The sequence below is a fragment of the Suricata suricatta genome, chromosome 2, assembly GCF_006229205.1.
Source record: "Suricata suricatta isolate VVHF042 chromosome 2, meerkat_22Aug2017_6uvM2_HiC, whole genome shotgun sequence".
Classification (NCBI taxonomy): Eukaryota; Metazoa; Chordata; class Mammalia; order Carnivora; family Herpestidae; genus Suricata; species Suricata suricatta.
This window is the reverse complement of record NC_043701.1, coordinates 153,927,761-153,952,774: the sequence shown is the minus strand read 5'-3', so window position 1 is coordinate 153,952,774 and position 25,014 is coordinate 153,927,761. Positions and strand designations below refer to the sequence as shown.

Here is a 25,014-nt window from a genome sequence, read left to right as displayed (position 1 = left end):
GAGATCGGGTATTTAAAGAGGTAATTGGGGTAAACTGAGATCATATGATGGGCCCTAATCCAATATGACTGTGTCCTTATAAGAAGAGATTAGGACACAGACACATAAGACAAAAGACTTTGTGAGGATACAGGGAGAAGATGACCATCTCTACAGGCCAAGTTGGGGAGAGGACTCACAAGAAACCAATCCTGCCAACACCTTGATCTTGGACTTGGAACCTCCAGAACTGTGAGAAAATAAATTTCCATTGTTCAAGCCATCCAGTATGGTATTTTGTTATGATAGCACTAGCAAATGAATACTATTAATAAGAACCTTTAATAAAAGAATTGGTGACTGGTTTCAGGGTTGTATATTTTTAATTTAAAACAAATTGGCACCAAAACTGCACTTATTTTCATCTTGTATTTTCCACTTTTGTTGAACTTTATTTTCCCCTTAGGGTTTTCATGCTAGCAATAGATTTTCTTTGGGTGGTCACAAGGGTAGCTTATCTGAAGATCCTTTTACTGTGTTAGTTTGTGGTTTGCTGAATGAAATTTGCTGAAGTTCTTTTCCATGTTTTCTGTTTTTCTTCAAAAGTAGAAACAGTAATTGAAATTTAGACCAATTGGATTATATTACAACATTAGACATGTTTTGGACTTTTTGTCATCATTGCCACCTCCTGAATCTTCTGTGGCTACTAAAAAGGAAAAAAAAAAAAACCAGTAGTTTCGGGAATCAGTGGACCCAGAATATCTTTATTCTAACATTTTCATGACATTAATATCAACTATAGCTTAATTAATAGTTTTAACTTATAACAAGTACCAGGAGTTTGATCACTTAAAAACTTGAACTCATGTTCAGGGTTGGTGCTTTTAAAAAACAGAATCCAATAAATGATTAACTAATTAACATCTGGTTCTCAAGGAAACCACTGATCTGCACATTCTGGGAATCGGAGTGGTTGCTCTGTGCCAGGCACAAATGTTGCCTGAGGGTACACAATTTATGTTCTTAGGTCACAGAGACTTTTCAGGGTAGCAGGAAAAAAATGCAAAAGTAATTTTTATGCAAATAAAGTATAGAAGATCCATATCCAATATACTGAATACTAAAAGAAAATGTCAGGAGCCACTTAACCTGATACCCTGCTCATCCTAAAATTGAGTTAAGGATTGAATTTACTTGTACTCAGAAATACCTTTGCTTTTTACTTGCATAGTAAAATTTACTATTTTTGTTATCTTTTTGAAGTGCAAATCAGATCTACTGTTTTCCCATTTAAATACCTTTAATGATTCCCCCTAGCTCCTGTAGAAAACAAATCCTCAAGCAAGGCCTTTAAGGCTACAGTTCTCTGCAAAACTGTCTTCCAGTTCCCCAGACTCCAGTTACACCAGTGTTAATTTCTACAATTGCATCAGGCTTATTTCCACTTCAAGGCCTCTGTGCGTATTCTGTTCCTTCACTTCCTCTGCAGCCCCACCTCCTTTCTTTGCTTAGCCAAAGCCTACTGTCTTCAGAGTTTTACTTAAGCATCCTTCTTCAGGAAAGCCTTCCCCCATGCAGCCTCTGATAGTTACAGATAGATAATCAATTGTTCACTTAGTGGTTTAATGTCCAGTTCCCCTACCAGGTGGTAAGCTCTGTGAGATAAGGACCCCCACTTTCCCCAGTCCCTGCCTAACACAGGGCCTTGTACAGAGTAGACACCCAATAAATACATTGCCGAGTGGACATCAAGAAGTCATAAACTCCTTTTATTCTGTTAAAGGACATCCTTAACATTTTGAGCAAAATACCTTCCCCCTCTATGAATTTTTAAAAATACCACTAAACACAACAGAACCATCTAAAAGGCATGTTGTATCTTTTACAAGGCTCTTACAGAACAAGATGATTTCTTTGCTAAACAATAAGAATTTCTTACAAAATCTTTTGAGTGCTGTCAAGACAAAATACAAAATTACGGCATTAGCATTCCAATTTCAGGATGACATTTGAGTCATCTGATGAACTCATAGTTGATCCTAAGTATCTTAACAGTGGCTTTCTGAAGGTAATGTTAAATCTAACAGTGAATTTAGTAGTAGAAATTTCATCAGGAAAAAGAGCACTATGTGGGGACATTTGAGGCACAGCCTCAAGTCACCCGATTCAGTTGTCCAGCTTTACTTTCATGTAGGGCTTCCTTAAGACTGAGAGGGAGGTTGGAGATCTGTAAAATCTTCTCATTATATAGAGAAGAATTCTTGAGGTTAAGCAAATTGTCCAAAGCCTTATAGCTAATGCATAATGTTAGGACTAAAATTGTTTTTCTCACCTAACCCTGGTCCCAATGGTTCCATGACTTATATTTCTAAAAACTTAATATTCGGTGGAGGAACTCAGGAGCCACCTATTAGAGTGGATAAAGAAGCCTAGCCCCAACCCCTACTTCCGCTGGACTAGTCAATTCCTCCCGGAATTATTTACAAGATCTTGTTCTGGGGGAGGAAAAAATCTCTGAAAAGCATTAATCAATTTATTATTATTACTGGGACAGCAAGTCTCCTGTTTGCATTTACTTCTTATGGTTTTGTCACTTGCGATTAAGCTCGGCCTGACTTCTGGCTACTTTACAACGGAGCAAAAACAGATTCCATCTAACCTTTTGCAGTCGTGTTTCCTTCTTCCTGCTTTTTCATCTCCTCTTCAATTACCTTCATTTTTGCATCGTACTCATCAGCTAGGGATTTCCATTCTACTCTGTTGTTCTCAAGACCACTCAGCATTGGTGTGATTTCTTTATGAAACCGTGAGAACTCCTAGAGAGAATTTTAGGTCAGAAACTATTTAAATCATGGTTGATTTTCGATACTTAGGATACTTGGGATTATATGCAGAAAAGGAACTGTAAGGAAGTATTACAGTGCTCAGAGCTGCTAGGAAGAGCCTAACTCGGGGACTTGGAGAAGTGTCACCCATCCAAGTACTAACCAGGCCCGACCCTGCTTAGCTTCCGAGATCAGATGAGATCGGGCGCATAGACAGGACCTTGGAAACAAGAAAGGTGGGTGCTCTTTTCTTTTTTGGGGTGCTGTTTTCTAAGTATGTCTGGGTCTGTTCAATGTGCTCACTTCTGAGTTCTCTTAGTTTTTATTCCATACCTGAATGAGAGATGAGGATAATTCCTCAAGCTACTTTGGAGAAACAAGGACACCCCAAATGGTTTTCCATATGGGAGACTTGGTTTTGCTAACAGTTTGAAAGAAACACCCTCATCCAGATGATTGTATATTTTACTCAGTTTGTTTACTTACCTTATATACAAAAGTACAAACAAAATCAATAAATCCAACTTGAAGTTTAGGTAGTTCATCTTTTTTGTTTCTGTCCATCATAGGCTAGAAAGAGAAATACATTCTTTAAGGATAGTTCTCTAGGATTCAGTGAACAAAAGAGACTGACTTGTATTGATAATTTGTAGTAAGTAGTGCATTTTTATGTCAAAGTCTTTACAATAGGCTGTTGCTGCAGCACAGTCCTCTCCAGGTCTCCTTGTTCCCAAAATTCATTTGCAACCAGAAGTGCTACCTGCAAGTAAGAATAAGACTCAGTTCATGAAAATGACTTATTAGAGAATTTGCATTTTATCAGTATGAGTGAGATTTAAGAATAGTGTTCATATTAACACTTGAGGTATTGTCACACCATATGCTCTTTGGTATTAAAAAGATGTCATCTACAGATTATATTGAAATGGGAAAGGGGAATTTCTCTTCATACTTAAGTGTCCTAGGCCCATTCGTGGAGCACCTGTCTCCTATTTGCTATTGCCATCAACTCTCAACAGTAGAAAGGGGAGATGGGAGAATGTTTCGTTCCATTACATTTTCCTTCAAGCTCTAAAGCATTTCACATCCTCCTTTTGTCCTGCTATCTCTTAGCATCTATCATGTGTCTGCACATACACACACAGGCACATGCACACAGATTAGAACACAGCTTTACTTGATTACAGTGTGAGGACGTTAAGGGAAATTTTATATAGCTTTTAAAAACCCAATATCAAGTTAAATGATTATCTGCTAGCCCCCTTACATTGGCATGAACCCAGTATGCCAGGAGGAATAAGGTGTGACCTTTTTCTCTAAGATGCTCACAGTCCAGTAGAGACAGTTATGTGAACTATGTGAGAAAGCGCTATGGATCAAGAAGGGAGTAAAGACAAGTTTCATAAAGGAACTTGCATTTCTGTTATATCATCAAGAATGAATATTAGTTTTAGGCCAAGAGGAGGGGCAGGCTATCTGCTGAGATAAAATTGAACATCCAGAGCTTAGAGTGTGAGGCAGTGAAGGGGAAAGAATGACAGGAAATAATCTGGTGACTATGAGTTAAGGACAGGTGGTGACAGGCCATGGAAGTTTGATACTCTAGATCAGTGATGCTTATTCCTGGAGCCATAGGGTTCCTCCAGGATGTACTAGTGGCCCAGGCAGGTGAGGGCCAAGAGAGATTTAAGCAAAAGTAACTTTGCCTTTTTCTTTTATATAAAGTGATCTTTGTACAACTTTTTGTGGGACATGAGGGAGGGGATGGACTGCTTTTTTGAAAGAAAGCTTGAAAACCTCTGGCAATGGGGAATTTAGAAGGCTTTGAAGCATGGGAGTGGTTGAGCAGAACTCCTTATAAATAAACCCAGCAGCAGCTCAGAGGAAGGCTGGGCGGTTCAGAATGAGGGAGGATCTGTCAGGAGGATCCTGCCACCACAGAGCTGATAAAGAGGGGGAAGTCTGAACTGAGGCTGTAGCAAGGGTGACAGGCAGGAATGGGGGAGATGAACTTCAAGCAAGGCCCCAGGTTGCTGGCCAGGGTGACTGTGCGATAATAAAGGAGGAAGAGCTGGCACGTCAGGGTGGAGGAGCAGCAGCGGATGGTTTGAGATTTGATGGTTCCAGTTATTCTGTCTTTACTAATACAACCCACATTTACGGTTGGACCCAGTGAATTCTGGCCTTTCTTCTGCTTAGGGTTTTTCCTAGTTGTCACTGAGGGAAAAATAGAAGTTTCTTTCATCCAGTTTGTAAGAAACAAGTAGTAAACTAGCAGCTTCTGACTCCCACTCCCCAAGGTTGGCGAAGGACTTCCAGGGGAGGCCCCAATAACCATCAACTTATTACAGATACTGCCTTGTAATTGACAGCACAGTGAAGAAGAGGTTGTAGGAGCAAAACCACCCCTGATAGAGGAAAGCACTGAGGATTCATCTTTGTCCTGTGCTGACTTAGCTGTATTAAAAACTCAGACCCTCCCTGAAAAATTTTATATAATTCTTGCAGCCTGTTCAATGATATGGAATTCTTTGCAGAAAGTATTTCTTTCCAAGGTCCCTTCTCTTTGCCTTGTTTTGGGGCCTAACCAAATGACCTATTGTATTATTGAAATTTGTGAGCTCTTGAAAGCTATTTGCCTTTCATCATTAACAGGGAGCATCTTATTTTTGTCTTAACTTCTCAAGTTTCTTTTTTCTTTTTAAATTATAAACCGATTTTTTGTTCCAGGATGACATAGAATTGCATACAAAACATATAGTCATATAATTGCTGCCTATAATACAATTCTGAGATTGCTGGAATCTTCACACTCACTCTTACATGGGACCTAGACCATACCTGAGAGTGTGACGGGGACGGAAAAGGAAACGTAACTGTACTTGCCTGACTTTGTACCTCCCAGGGTTTGGTTATAGCTGACAAGTCACATGCGGTCATCATCATTGCCCTTAGAAGAAAACAAAAGTCGTTAAAATAGAAAGACATAAAAAATAAGATTTTTGTTTGTTCTTTTTGTTGTTGTTGTTGGGGTTTTTTTGTTTGTTTGTTTTTGGCCAAAAAGAGGAATAAAATTCTGACTACTCACATTATAACTTCTTTTTTGGTTGGATCAATGGTTACATATTTAATGGCCTCTTCTTCAGTTTCCATTTTTTCACAGGCATCCACAATTTTTTGAAACATGCTTCTCTTCCTAAAAAAGATACAGCTGTGCAAGAATTTTAGCATATAAGACCAGAGATTTTTAAAAAAGTATCTTTAATATGTCCTTTTCAGAATTAAAGTTCCCACTTTGCATCAGATGTTTACATAGTGGATCTGAGGGGTCAGGGGGACAAGAAAATAGGGAATGGCTGTTAACCCTGGCACAGAAAGGGTTTAAGACAGAAAAACTACAAGCCTCAGAAAGGAAAAAAATTGGTAAGCTTGTATACATCAAAGCTAAAAGACACATGCAACAACAGAGATCATAATGTAAACATAAAGGCCACAGGCTGTGAGGAGATGTAATGCACAAAAGAAACAAAAAATTAGAACCTAAAGTACATGATAAGATACTCAACCTCACTGGTAAACAAGAAAATACAAATTGGAACGTAAATAAGAAGCCATTTCACTCTCAAATTAACAAGATAAATAAGTAAATAGATGTAAGCGTGCCCAGATCAAAGGTAGTCCAGAAGAGGGGTAACAGGAACTCTTGCATACTGCTGGTGGGAGTCTAAATTGGGAAGACTACTCAGGAATACAACTTTGCAATGGAGTATAAACCTGAAGATTTGCAAATCTTGTCGCAATCCCATTTCTAGGTACGTATGCACTTCGGAGAAACTCTCACATGCATACAAGGGCATAGGATGTGGTATTGTCAAGAACAATGAAAAGTTGGAAATCTAAATGTCCATGAATAGAAGAATGGCTAAATTAATTATGGCATGTTCACAAAGCTGAATATACAGTTAAAACGAATGAACTGGATCTTCATTTACCACCAAGGTAAATCTTTAAAACATGTTGTATGAAAAAGCAAGTCGTGGAAAAGTATGTACAAGATGAAACCATTTATGGAAAATTTTAGAAGACACATAACAATACCATATGAAAACGTCGATGGAAAGGACAAATACACATCAGCATCAGGATGACGATGTCTGTGAGGGAGAAGGGAGGGGTTTTTGTGATGGACTGGGGTGGGATGGCTCAAGTGCATTACTTTTTTTTCCCTTAAAATCTCAGGTGTGGCAAAATCTTAACATTTGTTGAATCTGGGTCATGGATATTTGGATATCAGTTATATTATTCCAAGTATCTTCATCTTCAAACTATTAAATAATTTTTTAATTAAGAAGGATCAGAGAGACAGCATGAGCAGAGAAGAGGCAGAGACACCGAAAGACAGAGAGAGAATTCCAAGCAGGTTCCAGGCTCAGAGCAAGAGCCAGGCATGGGGCTTTATTCCCACAACCACGAGCTCACAAACTGATCAAGAGTGTACACAGACAGCCATATATGTGCTTAAACACAGTGTGTATTCTGTATTTTTTAGGAGTTAGATATCTTATCTCAGTACACCATTTCATTCAAACTTTCCATATATTTACCCTTTTTGCTTTGTTTTGTTGTATTGAGTTTGGTTTGATTTCGTTTACGTTTGGGTTTGGGTCTCTTTTTTGGTCAATTGTTCAGAGATATGTTAAAATCTTTCATTATAATTATGATTGTGAATTTGCCTGTTCTTCTTTTCTCATAATGTTTGCTTTATATATTATGAGACTGTAATTAAGCACTTGTACAAAAAAAACTGTTACCATTTTGGTAGTCAACGATAAAAAAAAAAAAGAAGGATCAGAGAGGCACAAGTTGATACTATCCACCTAAGTCATTAAATAGTTGGATATTATAACCAGTTCACCCAGTTATAATCCATTTTCACCAAGTAACTCTATAGTTCACTGACAAGAAAATGGGCAGAAGCTCGGAAGACCTGGTCTCCTTGGTCATCACTGTGATTACCATTAGAGTGCTCTGCTGTATATAACTCAGGTCTATGTGAGTTTGGTTAATGTGCACCAGTATCACTAAGGTTTTTTAGCTTCAAGTCTCCAGCACAATCAAATGTCTGAGCCTGCAACTCTGACACCAGACTCTGGGCCGTGAGGACCCCATCGGGACAAAATCCTCCTCACAGGCTTTGTGGCCTCTCTCTTCGGGCAGGCACACCAGCCTCGCCAGGCATTCCTCAAACTTCTTCAGGTAACAAACTAATGGACATCAGGGCTTAGATTTTCAGATGCCTAGTAAACTCACTATCAGTACCTTGAGGGTGTTCTACTAATGATCCAAAAGGAAAATACATAACCGGTGTGTGTGAATAAATGCCTTTTGCCTTGAATGCAGTGGATCATTTATGTGAGGCAGAAACACATAGGTTAGGGGACTTCTGTACTTACTTGAAATATAAAGCCAGATCAGTTGCTATTATTGCAACTTCAAACAAATGAATAACTGTTTCAAACTGGCGTTTATTTAAATTCTGGAAGATGTTTAAACTCTGTAAGATAAAAGGTCACAATAAGGTGCAATCATTAATTTGCCTTGGTTCAACAAATAAACCAAACTATGTTTAACAAAATAAAGATTATTAGCATAGAGAGATGAAAACCTAGGTCTTTCTCTCACTTTTTTTTTTTGTTTTCAGCTTTCTCTTGAATTGTTACCACTCTATTTGAGTAATTTAAACTATAAAAGTAGATACTATTAACAAATATTCATATAATCAGTATATAAGTTGGGGATTAAATAAAAGTGTTTTCTCCTAGGATTACTTAAAAATATAAAAGTAGACTTAAATTTTGCTTGGATTGGTGTGCCTGGGTGACTCAGCCTGTTAAGCATCTGACTTTGCTCATGATCTCACAGTTTGTAAGTTCCAGCCCCATGTCAGGCTCTGTGCTGATGGCTCAGAGCCTGGAGCCGGCTTCAGATTCTGTGCCTCCATCTCTCTCTGCCCCTCCCCAACTTGCACTCTCTCTCAAAAATAAAAAACACTAAAAAATGTTTTTAAAATTTTGCTTGGATTAACTGAGGAGATTTAATAAAGAATATCTGGTACATCCAATTGTTAGACATGCTGAATTATCCACCGATAATTTTTGAGTAATCACAAAAGTTGCTAAAAGAATTTCAGAAACTATAAATTATACTAGTATTCATGTATATATGGGAAAAAACAATGAAATCTCTCAAATTGTTCTTAAAATGTTTTCTTACAATTATATTTTACAAACAACTAGACCTTACTTCAAAGAGTTTCCCACTAATAATCTCTTCACATATGGATCAGCTTAATAGTTTCCTAGAAAACGAGAGTAAATTTGGCAGTGTTTATATATACATATAATTATATATGTTTTTTATTTATTTTTAAGAGACAGAGTAAGAGTGGGGGAGCGGCAGAGAGAGAGAGGGAGATACAGAATCTGAAGCAGGTCCAGGCTCTGAACTGTTAGCCCAGAGACTGATGGCGGGGCTCAAACCCACAAACTGCAAGATCATGACCTGAGCCAAATTCGAACACTTAACTGAGTCACCCAGGGCACCCCTTGCTATTGGTTTTAAAAGGTTTCATATTCCAATATGTATCGTTTTGATGATTACATTATTTTAAGCAATAAACTACACTGATATATGGAAGTCTAGTTAATAGTAGTATAATATGTATCTTTTGAAAAAGTTCTCATATTCCAAATAAATCATTTTAGGCATACAGGCCAAAGGACAGACATATAGTGATTTTGCCACATGAAGTTAATGGTCATTTATTTATTTTGAGAGAGAGCGAGAGAGAGCGTGCACAGGCACAAGAACATGGGAGGGGCAGAGACATCTGGAGAGAGAGAATCCCAAGCAGGCTCCTCACTGTCAGCACAGAGCCCAACAGGGAGTGGGGTGTTCGATCCCAAGAACCGTGAGATCATGACCTGAGCCAAAATCAGGACCTGAACACTTAAGTGACTGAGCTACCCAGGCACCCCTGAGTGGTTTCTTTTTGACCTATGGAGATAGATTCATATTAAAAGTCCTGCTTCTGATTTATATTAGTTACTAGAAAGCTTTTGACCAAATTTGTGGCCCATGTCTTGTGCACATTTTGGGCCTTTACTACGGCTTCATCTTAGTTTTATTTTTCCAAGTAGCCTGATTTTATTTTTTATTTTTTAACCTAATATGTATTTTTCAAAGTTTCAATAAAACCTTTTGGGAACAAACTGAGTAATATACACACACATACACATGCTTTTTTTTTTCTTTTTTTCTTTTTTTTAGTAAGCTAAGGCAGAGCCAGGGATCAGAGAGGAAAAAATACAAGATAATCAACACCAAGCCATCAAAGGATGGTACTAAAATATGAAGAATTAAGTATCAGATGAGCATCTCTGCAGAAAAAGCAAGTCACATGTAAGGCAAAAAATTGGCCATATCTACGTCTTCAGGGCAACACTGTAATGCCAAGACAGTGAAGCAATGTCCTCCAATTTCTGAGAAAAAGTGTGACACAAGACTTTGTGTCCAGCCAAACTGATCTTCAAAAACAAACATAACAAACAGGTATTCTTAAGCACGTACTTAGATTAGCCTCTCTTGGGAAAAACTACCATTTGACAAAAATCTAGCAAATCAAGAGGTGAGTCAAAATAAGATACACAGGAAAGGAGAATGTTATTAAGAATAAACAATTGTGTTAGAGCTTGAGAATGTTATGCTAAGCAAAATAAGTCTGTCAGAGAAAGACAAATTAACATATGATCTCATTCATATGTGGGATTTAAGAAACAAGTGAGGAAAGGAGAAAGAGGGAGAAAGAGACAAACCAAGAATAGACTCTCACCTACAGAGAACAAACTGATGGTTAACAGAGGGGAGGTGGGTCGGGAGACAGTTACACGGGCGATGGGGGATTAAGGAGAGCAGGTGTGATGAGCACTAGGCGATGTAGCAAGTGTCGAATCGCTGTAGTGCACACCTAAAACGTACACCACTGTGAACGAACTGGAACTTAAATAAAAACTAAAACAGAAAGGATGGGGCACCTGGGTGGCTCAGTCGGTTAAGTGTCCGCCTTCAGCTCAGGTCATGATCTCACAGTTTGTGGGTTCAAGCCCCACCTTAGGCTCTGTGCTAACAGCTCAGAGCCTGCAGCCTGCATCAGATTCTGTGTCTTGCGCTCTCTCTGCCCCTTTCCCCACTCACACTCTGTCTGTCTGTCTCTCTCTCTCTCAGAAAAATAAACATTAAAAATGTTTTTGAAGGATAAACAACTATGAAACTTATCGAGCACCATGTGAATTTATAAATATATAATGGTAAAAAAATGCTAATAACACCTTACAAAATAGAGGTGAAGACATGGGAAGCAGTAGAAGTATTTTAATTGTTTCATGTTTCATAACAGGGAGTAGGTAGATAGTATAAAGTTAATGTAGTCTAAAAATTTCAAACATCTCAATGCTGAGCTATGTTTTTTCACAATTTCTCATAGTCCTCTGTTCATTTTAGAGGGCTCTAAGAACTAATATCTCTTGGGGCACCTGGATGGCTCATTTGGTTAAGTGTCCAATTTTGGCTCAGGTCATGATCTCATGGTTCGTAAGATCGGGCCCTGCGTCGGACTCTGTGTTGACAGCTCAGAGCCTGGAACCTGCTTTGGATTTTGTGTCTCCCTCTTTCTCTACCCCTCTCTCCCCCCAGTCTCTTTCTCTCTCTCTCTCTCAAAACTAAATAAATAAACATTAAAAAAAATAACTTTCTGGGGCACATGGGTGGTGGCTCAGTCTGTTAAGCATCCAACTTTGGCTCAGGTCATGATCTGCGGTTCGTGAGTTTGAGTCCTGCATTGGGCTCTGTGCTGACAGTTCAGAGACTGGAGCCTGCTTCAAGTGCTGTTTCTCTCTCTCTACCCGTCCTTTGCTCATTCCCTTTCTCTCTCTCTCTCTCAAATAAACATTAAAAAATTAAAAAAAATAAAAACCATAACTCTAACTTGGAAAAAAACTTAAATAGTATGATCCCATTTTTCTAAAGTTGTTTCTCTCCATCCTGCCTGCAGACATTCACAAGGTGGCTGCAGTGAGGTACATTAGGTGTTAATGAAATTGCTATTTTTGAGTGGTAGGATTTGAAATGAATTTTATGTATTTATTTTTGAATTTTCCCCTGTCACTGAGTTTTCCCAGTGAGCAAGTGTAATTTTTACAACTACTATTAAGTTATTAATTTTGAAAACATAGACGTGTATAACATTCCATTTGTTTTCCTGAGGATTGCTCAGAAAACCTGAGAGAGGGACAGACACACCGCAAGAGCGGGGGCCGCGTCCCAGCTCACTTGGCGGGGCCCCCACTTGCCCAGCTGGTTTCACCAGTTCACACAGAGTCTGTGTTTGTTCGTCCCTACTTTAAAACAGCAGTAAACACATAGATTCCTGATAGTATATCCAAACAGGTAGGAATGCCTCCAATTCATCCTGATCAGAGCTTCCCGGTGAGGTGAGGCAGGAGAACATATAGGCTGTTCTAGTCTTCAGGGTGGTACCCGCGACACCTGTGGAGGAGACTGTTAACGTGTTCATGACTCCTGGGACCATACACTGGGTATTTCATTGCTTCTTCACTCCTTTTGTAAGATGGGGTTGGTATGAGACAGCAGAAATAGGATTATCATAAACTCTGTCAAGAAGTGTTTGGAATAATAACAGGGTTCTGTTATTTATGCTGAGCCATATTTTTGGTCATTTCTACAACACATTACAGCATTAAAATGTGTACTCTCTCTAATCTGACTAGCAAGCTCTCCACCTATCCACTCAGGTGAAAAAGCTGACTGCTGTCTGCTTTGGAATGCAGGTGGTTCTTAGTCCTCAGAACAGTGAATGCCAATCTACTAGGATCTAATGACATTTTAAATCAAAGCTTCATAATATACAAAACAAAATGTCTGAGTAACAACCACAAAATACCAAGGTTGTTATATAAATCATGAGGATTTCCCTTACTTAAATGCTTTTAATGCAGATGTTTTCTTTATATAAAAAAAAGTAAATAAAAGAGCAACATTGTCTCCCAAAAGTGTAAAAAGAATATCTGATGGCTAAAAAAATCTTTTTTTTTAACGTTCCATTTGCCTGCTCATAAAAAGCTCTGTGATTACATTGCCTGGAGACTCTATTTACAGGCCTTATGAGTCTGCAATTAGCAGGTTGGATAGCATTGTAGACAGGTCCTTGCCAGGGTGGTACAGGTTACTGAGATGCAGTGTGCCTTTCTAGAAAGAATAATCAGCTTTTAGCTGGCCATCAAAACCAGTTTAGACTCCAGAGTAAATAACATTTAAAAAATTAGGATGGAAAACCACAAGTCCATTATAAACTCTTAAATCCCAGAGAGGAAAAACATATGAGATATGAGTGCCACTCAGACATTTGTTTGAACTCATGACACTGAGATCAAGACCTGAGCTGAGATCAGGAATCAGACACTTAACAGACTAAGCCACCCAGGTACGTCTTGGCTGAAGTTTTTAAATATATTTTGCTGCAGGAGGTAAAATTAAATACTAAGTTATATTTGACACTACCTGCTTGTGATGTCACATAATCAGGGACACCACTGATTATGGAAAGTGGAGAAAATTCTAACTCAAAAATGTAAGATTGTCCCAACCAGTAAAACAAAGACTCATAAAAAATTAAATAATACTCTTATCTTCCCAAATTGCCTTCAATTCCACTTCCTTTAATTGTTGTAGAACAGATATTACCATCATTTTTATGTTATAAACCCTACTGCAGGGAGAGGCTCTGGCTATCCACCACAATTTTAGCATTCTTATTAAAAATGCAGATTCCCGGGCCAGACTCCCAGCGAGCCCCATCAGTAAGTGTGAAATGAAGCCTGGGATCTGTTTTTAGCCTCCTGTCAACACCTGCCTTGTGAATCTGATGCAGGGGGCCAGGGTCCCTCTCTCTGGGGCATCATCATTCACAGGCGATTAACAACACCCGAATATTGGGGTGCCTGGCTGGCTCAGTCAGTTAGTGTCCAACTCTTGATTTGTGAGATCCAGCCCCAAGTTGGGCTCTACACTGCCAGCTCAGAGCCTGCTTGGGATTCTTTCTCTCCCTGTCTCTCTGCCCCTCCCTCATTCCTACCCTCTTTCAAAAACAGATAAATAAACTTAAAAAAAACAAACAAAATACAGTCAAGTACTTTTTTTTTTTCTTTTCCCACCTTTCGGCCTAGTCTCTCTGCCTTACAAATTTCCCCACTTGGCTTTCCATTACTTGGGAGAATGTACTGTCATCTCTAAATTTGGACATATTTCTGTATGTTCCTTCCCTGAGACTTTAATAAAAGATTATTACAGAAACAGAAAAGCTCCACTCCCAGGGGGCTTATTTCTCCTAATTGAGCATGACAAAAGTGTTCCCCTCCATCTAATAAGACTCATTTAATCAGTTTTGGTTTGGAACGTTCTCAAGAGATTTTTTTTTAAGTCTAACTAGATTTTATCCACAACATTTCCATAAGCCTTTATACCCCTTCAATAAAAGTGATAAAAGGAAGAATGACTACCGCCTACCGAGTGTTCACAGTACATGACGTGTGCAAATACAAGTGATTCAAGACTAAGCTCAAGCCACTTCCTGCACAAAGCTGTTGGTGACCCTGCCCCTCTGATCCCCATGCCACACCCACTCCTGAATGTGGCCTCTCCCTCTGTCTCTCTGATGGCAGTTGTCTGTCTCTGGCTTGAATCCTGATTTTATGCTTGTTTCCACTACCAAAGCTCAACTTCCTCAAAGATATGGATGATACCTCTCAATGCATGCCCCATGAATAAGAAAAGCACTGGCTACATAGTCTCCTTTCCCCTTCTCATGGATGTATACATTAGGGTGAACAGAACGCTCACACGTCCACTGTAAGCTTTTGCTTCTGCCTCCACAGACCTACTGAAATTTTGTGACTCTCCATGGCTCTTTTCTGTCTCAGCTCCTTCTAACCTGGTTGCTCAAAAAAAAAAATAGCGATTTCTAGCAACTGACCTCAATGAGGGTATAGACTGCCCACTGCCACAACTCAAGGCCATCCTCTTTCTAATCATTTTTCCATGGGTTGGTGCTTTGATTCAGAGCTTCTGAGCTGCCCCTGGCAAAGGCTCACGTACCTCATCCTGCAGTAGAGTCTTACTGTACTCCAGGTGGTGTCTCTCCAAAATGGAAGATCCATGAAGCTTTGCTAGTGGGGATGTGGATCTAGGAGGAAAGGATATGCCATAATTCTAGCAGCTTAAAGATTACACATAAGCTCATAGAGCACAGAGTCTTTACTCTCTGCTTTTTAAAAACATTTTCTTACAGTTTATTTTTTGAGACAGAGCATGAGTGGGGGAGAGGCAGAGAGAGAGAGAGGGAGACACAGAATCTGAAATAGGCTCCAGGCTCTGAGCTGTCATCACAGAACCTGATGTGGAGCTCGAACCCACAAACTGTGAGATCATGACCTGAGCCAAAGTCAGACACTTAACCGACTGAGCCACCCAGGCGCCCCAAGTCTTTACTCTCTGAGGATGTTTTCCATTTCTTCTTTCTTTCTGTCCTCTAATGCCTGTGAAATGTAACATATTGGAACAGATTTTTTTAGGTTTAGAACATGAGAATACATTCTTTTAAAAACTTCTTTAAAAAACCTAGTTTGTTGAATGCATAAAATGACTGAAATTATTTAAATTAGGAAGTTTGGTTCATCCACTGCATCTTTAAGTTTAAAATCATTAGGTACCCTAGAGCTTATTATGGTGGTGGCCTATGACTTCCAGAATATGTAACAAATCTGCTGAAGCCCCACAGACCATTTGCATGGAAAATGTTTATTAAGAATTTCCAGGAACCAAAATAAAAATGATTACAAAGCAATCATTTCTTTCCTCCTTAAAGACAGGGACACAGATTTTAAGGTAAAGTTCCCATTTGTATTTTTGTTTTGTTTTGTTTTGTTTTGTTTGAGAGAGAGAGAGAGAGAGAGAGAGAGAATAGCAGGGGAGGGGCAGAGAGAGAGGACAGAGGATCCCAAGCTGGCTCCTCACTGATTACAGCAACTCCAATGCAGGGCTCAAACTCATGAACCATGAGATCATGACCCCATCCAAAGTCCGATGCTCAACTGGCTGAGCCACACAGGCACCTCTAAAGGTCCCATTTGCTAATGATTAGGTCACAGCTTTATGTAAGTGGGCACCTCAGTCTTTGGTGCCCTGTCTTTCTTCAAGTCTTTCTGTTTGAGGAAAGAAAGCATTTGAAAATAAAAAGGTAGAGAAAGGAAGTGATGGAGAGAGGCTGAGACCAAAGGCCTACACAGATAATGTGAAGGCTTTGTTATAGAAATATGGAGTGAATAAATAATTTGAAGGAAGGAAGAAATCAGAAATATGGTGGGAGGCTTAGTATAGAAATTTCATCTTATTTCAGCAAGAACAGAACTTTAGGGAGTAGAGGAAACAGTAACAGGTCATGAACAAGTCTGGTAAACCAAATGCTCCAGTTAGGGAACAATCAGACTATGCCAGCAATATTATAATTGATCATAATTTTAGCACATATTTAAATACATACTCTGTGTCAGCACTGGAGATTTAAAAAAATCAATTAAAGCTTGATTCCAGTCAGAAAAGAGTAGTATCTTTAATTCCTTTAGTTTTAAAAATATCAATCAAGAAAGATTTCTGGGAGTTAGAGATACCCCAGTCTCAAAATAATACCTCACAGATCACTTATTAATACAAAGGAGAAAATGTACCTTTACATAAAGAGATCTCCTGGGTATCACCCATAAATAATTTAACTAAACCTCATAAATAATGGGACAAATTGCTCTCATGGGCCTCTGATGAGCTGAGAAGGGCACAATATCATCCATGTAGAGTTCCCATCAAAAATGTTTACCCTGGGGGCACCTGGATGGCTCAGTCGGTTAAGTGTGGGACTCTCGATTTCAGCTCAGGTCATGATCTCGTAGTTTGTGAGTTTGAGCCCTGCATTGGGCTCTCTGCTATCAGCATGGAACCTGTTTCAGATCCTCTGTCCCCCTCCTCTCTCTCCCCCACTCATTCTCTCTCTTTCTCTCTCTCAAATTAAAAAAAAAAACTTAAAAATGGAATAATATTTTTTAAAAGTTTACCCCAAATCTCTTCATCAGGAAACCACTGGAAAAGCCCACATTAAGGGCTTTCACTCAGAAGAACTGGCCTAGACTCGCAAAAGGGCAATACCCAGAAAGACATGAAAACGTTGAGGGACTGTTCTAGATGAAAGGAGATTCAACATACTTGATTGACAACCAAACGCAAGGGGGAAATCCTTGATTAGATCTTGAATCAGAAGGAAAGAAAACTATAAGGACACTTTTGGGAAAATTGGAAAAATTTGAATAAGCATTCTATATTGGGTAATAGTATTTTACCAACACTGAATTTCCTGAGGGTGATCATCATGTTGTGTTAATATGGGCAAATGTCTCCCCTAGTTTAGGAGATGCATGCTGAAACATTTCAGGGTAAAATGTCATGATGTCTGTAAATGACTCACAAATGGTTCAGTAAAAAAAAAAAAAAAGAATCAATTTATATACACACACATATGTATATACATATTTGGAGAGAAAATGAATTTGGCAAGATATATTTTTTAAAGTAAATTTTAGAGAAGTTATTAAAAGTTTCAGTGGGATATTGAGGGGGAAATTTTTTAAATCACACCATCTATCAATAATTCTCTGTGTTTTGGATGTCTGCCAACAGTAAGCTTGAAGAACGGAAAATTGCTAGTATAGACTGTAACACTATCCAGGCACTCAGGGTGAAAATAGCCAAAGGAGAGAAACTCAAGCATTAGAGATTATGGTGTGGTCTGACTATTCAACCTACCAGTTTCCCTGGAACATTCCCCAAGAATGATTGCTGAAAATTAGAACTCCAGCAAGGGGCAGTGTTGGTAAAGAAGCACTGAGGGGTTCTTTTACGGTAGACTAGTAACATCCCAACTTCTTGAAGAAACTTGAGGATTGTAGTGGGGTTGGGGCGGCGGGGGGAGGGGGGGGGCGGTGTGGACACCACTTTTAGTATTCCCTGGAGAATTCTGAGGTGGTGGAGGAGACAATTAAAGACTGGATACAAGTAGATTTTATCCTAAAATGTAAGAAGTAGAAAATGGCATGATCTGTAGATGACAGAACAGGAAAATTGACCTTTATCTCTGAAACTGTTTAAACTGTTTTGGAGTTTGTGAATGCTTACAGAACAATCAGTAGAAGTTTGTGAGCATTTACAGAATAATCACAAGGAAATTCCAGAGAAAGTTTACAAGAAAATGGTGTCAAGTTGATGTTATGGACCCTTCTGTGAAAGGGTTGGTGGGAATAGAAGGCCAGGGACCTTGTGTGTCTGGATTTCAGCCAGGCAATTGACAAGACACCTCAGGATATCTTCAGTACAAGCGGAATAGCAGAGCTCTGAGTGTACTTAATTGGCTATCTTCAACCCTGGAGGTGTGTTTCTAGCCCTGGGCCCCAAAACAAGACCATTGCTCCTGTCCTGATGCATAACTTTATCAGTGACTTGAATGAATATTGATAGAAATCATGACTAATTTTCCAATGACAGAGAACTGGAGAAAATAGATAATCCACTGGCTGACAGAGCATGACAAATGAGATTTCAAATAAGAGTGGAATAAAGAAGCAAATTAAGAAGATGAAGTCTAATGAAGATTAAATATAAACCACTTCAGATCCTGTCTGGATTATTGTGTTAAATTCCAAGACCCACATTTAAAGAATGACATAAAAACACCAGACAGGATTCACAGAAGAATAACAAATAAAATTACATGTGTGGAAACTGTTATATACGAAATGATTTAAGCAACCGGGTGTGTTCAATCAGGAAAGGCTGGGGGGGAGTGATAATTCTCCTTAGTTTGAAGGAGTGGCCTGTGGTGGAGAAATTACACATATTCTAGCAGTGCCAGAGACCTGAACTGGGACAGACAGATGTTCTCAGGAGACCAATTTCAGTTCTGTATCATGAAAAACATCCAACTGTTAGAATCATCTACAAATAGAGCCATCTACCCTGTGGGCAATTATGGAAAAAAATCAGATGTGGACTCAAGGACATGAGAAGGAAGGCAGTAGAGGAGAGGTCTGCGTTGGATAGGGGACGAGATAAATTCTAAAATTCTTTGTGTTTTTGTCCCGATAACTGTATTTCTTCAGAAATAAGATGGAGGAGAGTAAAGAGGTAGAAAGATAAGAGGAGTGAGAAACTAAACAAGGGAAGGGGGTGAAAGGAACAAAGAAATCAGTAAGCTTAAGGAAGGGAAGCAGAAAACAAACTGGCTAGCAAAATGAAGTGAACACAGGGCACAGAAGAACTGGAGGGAATAACAGAAATTTGAAAATGGCCAGGTTTTTAGGGCATTGTCAGAGGGTAGGCTAGGGCTGGGGGAAAAGGGGGAAACCAGAACCAAGGGACCAGACATGGTGGAGACAAGAAATCAGACCAAGGGCACAAGGTCCAACCAGGAAGCGGAGTCATCTCTGTCCCTGATGCTTCACATCACCCTAGGCAATGAGTGACCTAATTTGTAACAATCAGTGTGAGAATAATAATTCTGTTTTATTCAACCTTTTTGTGAACTGCTTTGCCAATGTGATGTCTCCATATCTTTGTGAACTCTTAAGCAATTCCTCCAGACCAATTAAGGATGTGAAGAGACTCATCAAGCATCACACTGAAGGACAGGGAACAGAAAGACCATGTTTGGTCACAGCGGTGTAGCAGTATTGCCAGGCACAGGAGCACACCTGTGCCCGTGCATGGGTCCCAGGCCTTCCGCGGCCACATATTCCTGCCGTCCAGGCTAGAGAGAGAAATGCTGGGAGAAGTTCAGCATGCCCCCTAGCTGATAGTCAGGGGGACCTGCACAGACTCTGAATGCCAGACCAGAGCAGAGACCTCAAATATGGCTGCATCCTTCCGCAAACTGGAAGCCAGATGCCACATCCAATATGGCTACTTCCTTTAAAGGTAAGGCAAGTTATACTTAACCTTTTTGAGCTTGTTTCTTCATCAGTAAAAGGTGGAGCACAGCAAAGGTTGAATGAGATGATGAGTGTCAAGTTCTTAGCCTGGGTCAGTTCACGATAGGGGCTCAATAAATGTGAGCTCCTTTGGAGCTGAATTGGCTAATGCACCAGTGATCAGTAGAGAGAAAGAGGACCCAGTGACTGTTGGGAGACTTGTGTTCAAGGTGCAGAATGGCCAACGTGGGCCCGAGTCTCTCAGGAGGAAGATCTTCCTTGCCAGAAGCCAGAGTGCCAATCCTCTTTTCAAGGCAAAGCCCCATAGGTGAGAAGTCACTGCTCACAATGTGCTCTTCACTCACTGAGCACATTTTTCTGGAGCACCTACTATGTAGTTTCATCTACTTGTAATTTCATTTGATTCCCACAAGTCTTTGTGGGTAGATATTGTGCTCATTCTACTGTTAAGAAATGGAATCTCAAATAGATGAAGTGACTTGCCCCAAGCTCCCTCAGCCAGGAAGTGGTTGGACCCCACAAGCCCAGACTCCAAAGCTTGCTGTCCCTAGAATGCCTAGTGCCCCTGGAACTGTGTAGCTAGTATGTCAGAGTTGAGGATTCAGTATCTAAGACAGACAGGGCATTCTAAAAGCCATGATCAAGGAGCTAGGCTGGCCATGGGCGTTCATTGCTGATGAATCTTGAAGAGTGTCAGTGACATAATAATAATCTGTACTACTTCTTTACTGCCAAGAGGCTACCATGAGCCAAATTCTTGATATGTATGATCTCATTTAATCTTTACAACAACCTTACCTGTTATGTACCTTTATTATAACTCTTTCTTTCCAGGTGAGGAAATTGAGGCTTACAAAGTTTAAATGACTTGTGAACCCAAATCTGTCTCAGCTGAAAACCTTCACCCTAACTGTTTGCACTTTGTTGGGGCAGGAGAATAAGGTGCAAACCAGCTGAAGGAGAACTAGGGAGAGCCAAGGGAGGAGGAGTGAGCCCAGGAAGAAACACCCTCTGGCTTTAGCTGGGAGTTACACGGGTGTGTACAAGTATAATCCCAAGGCTGGTGCACTTACATATACGAATTTGATATCCTGAACAACCAAGTTGAAGAAAGGAGGAGTGAAGGCATTTAGGAATAGAGCAGGGCACATCTGGAAATGGAAACCCACCGGAAGGGGGCTCTGGGGCTGCAAGCTTCCAGGGAGAAAGAGCAAATATGAGGCTGAAGCTCAGAAGGAAGAGAACATGGCCCCAGATTCCTAAATGTGATGAAGAGGAGCTGACAGGGCTGAGGGGCAGAGACAAGTTCTCTTCTCCCCCAAGGTGCCTTCAAATGTCATCAGTACATCACTTACTTCATCTGATACAAATTATTGGTGCCTCTGTGGTCAATGTCATGGCAGAAAGCAGCAGCGAGCATGGCAAAGGCTTCAAGATCCGTATAGTATTTCTTTAGTCTCCCTGTCTAAAAAAATATGAATATGCATTTTCTTAGATAAGTACACCTCTGAACAAGTGCAGGGAAGCCGGCCTGCAAAGAAGCCTGCCGTGGTTTTAGAGCAAGTGAGCTTTATTTCTTGCATATTGCAGCTCATTCTGGGCAATTACAAAACCCAGTAGGTAACCCAGTTTTCCTTTAGAGAGGTAGTATGTGAATGTCACAGTGATAATCTGGCCACGTGCCCAGGGATACCTATGTTCTCTGGCATCATCTACAGGGAAGCTTGGGATTTATAGGACTGTGTCCATGAATTCCAAAATTACTGATCTAAAATGGTGGACCCTATCCATTTCTCCTCATGCCTAAGAGGGAAATGTGCGAGTTTACAGTTATTTACAGCTCTCTGCACCTACCATCAGCAAGGTAAACATGGTCTGCCCCACGTTGAACCCGTGCCTCCAGTTGTGGTAAGTGATGGAACGGTACCCTTTTCTCACAGTGTACATCCATCTGGTAAGAACCTGCCACCCAAAGAAGACAACACCATTCAGACTTTGGAATAGAATTCTAAAGGTTAGAAGGTCTGTGACAATCTTATCTAAAAAGATAGTTTGGTCTTGTTGACAGGGTTTAAGCTGATATATTTACAAAGTTAATAATAATTGAAAATCCAAACTGAAGTTAATCTTTTGAACCACGGGACACATTAGTAAGTACAGCAACAGAATCACATAATATTTTAAATTAAATGGTATCTGACCTCTACGGGTACTTTGAATTTCTCCACCACATTTATTTCAAAGAAGAGTCGCAGCCCACAGCGAATCAGTTCATGCTCTGTGATGGGCAAGTCACTGAAGCGGAATTCATACAGGTCCGCCGCCTGTGGGTCTGGCAAGTCCTCTTTCTGTTGAGACAAGGATGGAATGTTTCAGGTTACATGCATCTTCTTCCCTTTTGATCTCACACATTCAATGCTGAGCATAAAACAAAATTACCATGAAAAGATACCACACACAATCCACTGAGCCTCAGTGGGACCGGCCCTCAGCGATGCTGTTGACATGTACTGTTACCTCACAACAAACCTGCACAATTATCCCCAGTTTCCAAATGGTGACACTGAGACTCAGTTATATTAAGAAACTTTCTGAGTAATGGAATTCAATTCCAAATTCATCGCCAGTGGCTGTTTTCTTTCTTTAATGCTAAATGAAATTTTTTTTTGCTGCAGCCTTACCTGTTTTCAGTACTCAACTTCCCTATTTTCTTATTCAAGAAATATTCATAAATTGTATGTGATTGCTTAATTCTTTTCTGTCGTATTCTTTGCATCCTCAGTAGACTGTGGGCGCCACAATGTGGGATCACGTCTGTCTTATTTCCTGCAGTAGCCCAGCGTCTGCAGGGCCTGTCCTGGGCAGGTGCTTGGGAAGTGTCTGTGGAAGTGTCTGAATGAACAAATGCTCCGCGGTGAGTTGGTACACTTGCAAACACCTTGTTTAGCCCCACACCTTGTTAGGATTTAGGACTATGGGTCAGATAGTGAATCAGCACATGAGTATTGACATGGCTGGGGAAACAAAAATATGGAACTTGCCCATAAAGAATTTGGCTTATTGAAATGGGTATACAGTATAGATCATTGAAAGGTGAGAACCTAGAATACTCACAGAGCAGAACATCCAGAGCCTGGCCTAGGGGAGAAGTTGAAGGCAGCCTGGAGGTGGGATTAAGGAAGGAGAGATTCAGGAAGGATGTGGGTTCAGCTGATTTGTTGGAAGGCAGGGAGGAGGAAATCCCAGGGGAAGAGAGAAAGCACCAGGAGGGAGAAGTTAGCAAGAGCTCTACAGGTCCACGTACAGGAGCGATTCAATGCAGTGGGTGTTTACTGAGCCCGTCCTGTCTTGCACACTGTGCTCAGGCCATGTCTCTCAGCAAGTTTAAGGTCCCCCAGGGGATACTTCATGCTCTACTTTATACAGATTGCAATACCAAATGGTACACGATTGTTTTAAGTAAATTTATGGATTTTCATCCCGAACCCCTGAGTCCGAGTTGACTCCTCACACCCTCGTCCTTCTCTCTATTCCTCAGTTCTCCCAGTGACCTCCTGTGATCGCTTCTCACCAATATGCTCTCAGACTGGTCACTTTAGGGAGAGGTTTTTTCCTCCCTGCAGTGCAATGGTTTGGAGCCAGGAGACTAGTGTTCGGTTCTGGGTTCAGATTAACTACATTTCCCAGACTGAACAAGTCTCTATGTTCTCATCTGTGAAATAGGAATAATAATAGTAACATTTTTGTCTTCATTGTCTTGATTGAAAAGCCATACCAATTTCATCTGCATGTGTCACAGAGAATTCTTGGGGATTCAATTCACAAAACTGTTTTCTCTGTTTCTTGTAGGACCCTCCTATGTCCTTGGCTGCTCCTTCTCATAACTTTCTTTCTCTCTCCAAACCTTCCCAGATTCCTTGCCCATGTATGTACTTCTTTTTCTTTCATTCATTTATTATGTATTCATTCAACAAACATTTATTGGTTCCTGTCTGTGTTGTAGGCATTATGGATGAAAAAAGCAGACATTGTCATTGCCCCTGAAACATGCATCCTTGTGGGGAGAGACAGACAATAAGCACATCTTTTAAGAATCAGAGTAAGAGGTTACTGGGCTGTTGTGGGGAGGACCCCATGCCACTGGAGGCTGCCTCAGCCCTGTAGTTCACAGAGTGAAGATAAAATGTGAAAATGCTTTTTAATTGCATTACAGGCTCAGTCACACTCAAGTGTAAATGTGCAGTTTAGCAGGAAATGAAGGAAGAAGTTCTCAGAAGAATGACTTCCAGACCCCATTTGCAGTAACAGGTAATCCAACAAAATAGCAGTTTAGTACAAAAATTATAAGTTTTGAAGAAAAGCCATTTAAAAATCTGTGATGCAGAGGGTTTGTAAGAACAAAGGCTTTTGGTTGGTCTGATAAGTGGGAATTCTGGGCACCCAAGGCCAGTTTTCTCCTCTCTGAGGAATCACACAGCTAAGCTGCCATCCCGTTCAGCCATGAAGCGGCTCTAATGGCTGCTTGTGTTGAGGCTGACTTGCTCCATCTGTTCCCAGAAGCGTCCCCAGGGCACCTGAGCAGGTCACTTTCCAGGGTCCTATGAACCAGGTGGTCATGCTCTTGCCTCTCCTTCCCGCTGGGCCTCAGGGCTTCTCCCCTGTGCTCCCTGGGGCTCGGCAACAGCAGCTGGCCTTGGTTTCCCTAAGACAACGTGCTCTCTTGTGTCTCCATGGCCCATTCTATACTGTCTTGCTTCCCCTTCTCACCTCCAGCCAACTCCAAACCCCTTATCTTCAACTCCTGCTTTCCCATCAAACCTCACTGCCACAGTTATCATCTTATATTTGACCATCATCTGTGAAGAGAATCAGGCCCTTGGCCTCCCCAGGGCCACTGGTGTCCATTGGTGTCCACAGTCTATGAACTTGTCCATGTGGGGCAGTGTCATTGCTTGTATTTTATCTCCTAGTAAATGGGCTTCTTGAGCCAGATAAGACCAAACCACACTACCTCTTGTCCTCAGGATGTAATGCAGCTCCTTGTATTA

The 25,014-nt window shown here is 40.4% G+C and overlaps 1 protein-coding gene across 3 annotated transcripts in view; it reads right to left on the bottom strand.

The window, feature by feature from the left end:
* Positions 1–338: 338 nt before the first annotated feature.
* The window catches only part of PDE6C (phosphodiesterase 6C), a 42,880-nt gene continuing 18,204 nt past the window's right edge, over positions 339–25,014 (bottom strand). The window contains exons 12-22 of one of the 3 annotated variants that reach the window (XM_029916301.1): positions 22,168–22,314; positions 21,821–21,928; positions 21,322–21,431; positions 15,036–15,123; positions 8,261–8,361; positions 5,896–6,003; positions 5,694–5,757; positions 3,493–3,567; positions 3,294–3,377; positions 2,642–2,798; positions 339–688 (exon numbers count right to left, since the gene is read on the bottom strand). In XM_029916301.1, the coding sequence (XP_029772161.1) occupies positions 624–688; positions 2,642–2,798; positions 3,294–3,377; positions 3,493–3,567; positions 5,694–5,757; positions 5,896–6,003; positions 8,261–8,361; positions 15,036–15,123; positions 21,322–21,431; positions 21,821–21,928; positions 22,168–22,314 (1,107 nt within the window). In that variant the 3' untranslated portion in view covers positions 339–623. The remainder of the gene's footprint in view (positions 689–2,641; positions 2,799–3,293; positions 3,378–3,492; positions 3,568–5,693; positions 5,758–5,895; positions 6,004–8,260; positions 8,362–15,035; positions 15,124–21,321; positions 21,432–21,820; positions 21,929–22,167; positions 22,315–25,014) is intronic. The other 2 variants (XM_029916304.1, XM_029916309.1) reach the window with 2 other exon arrangements.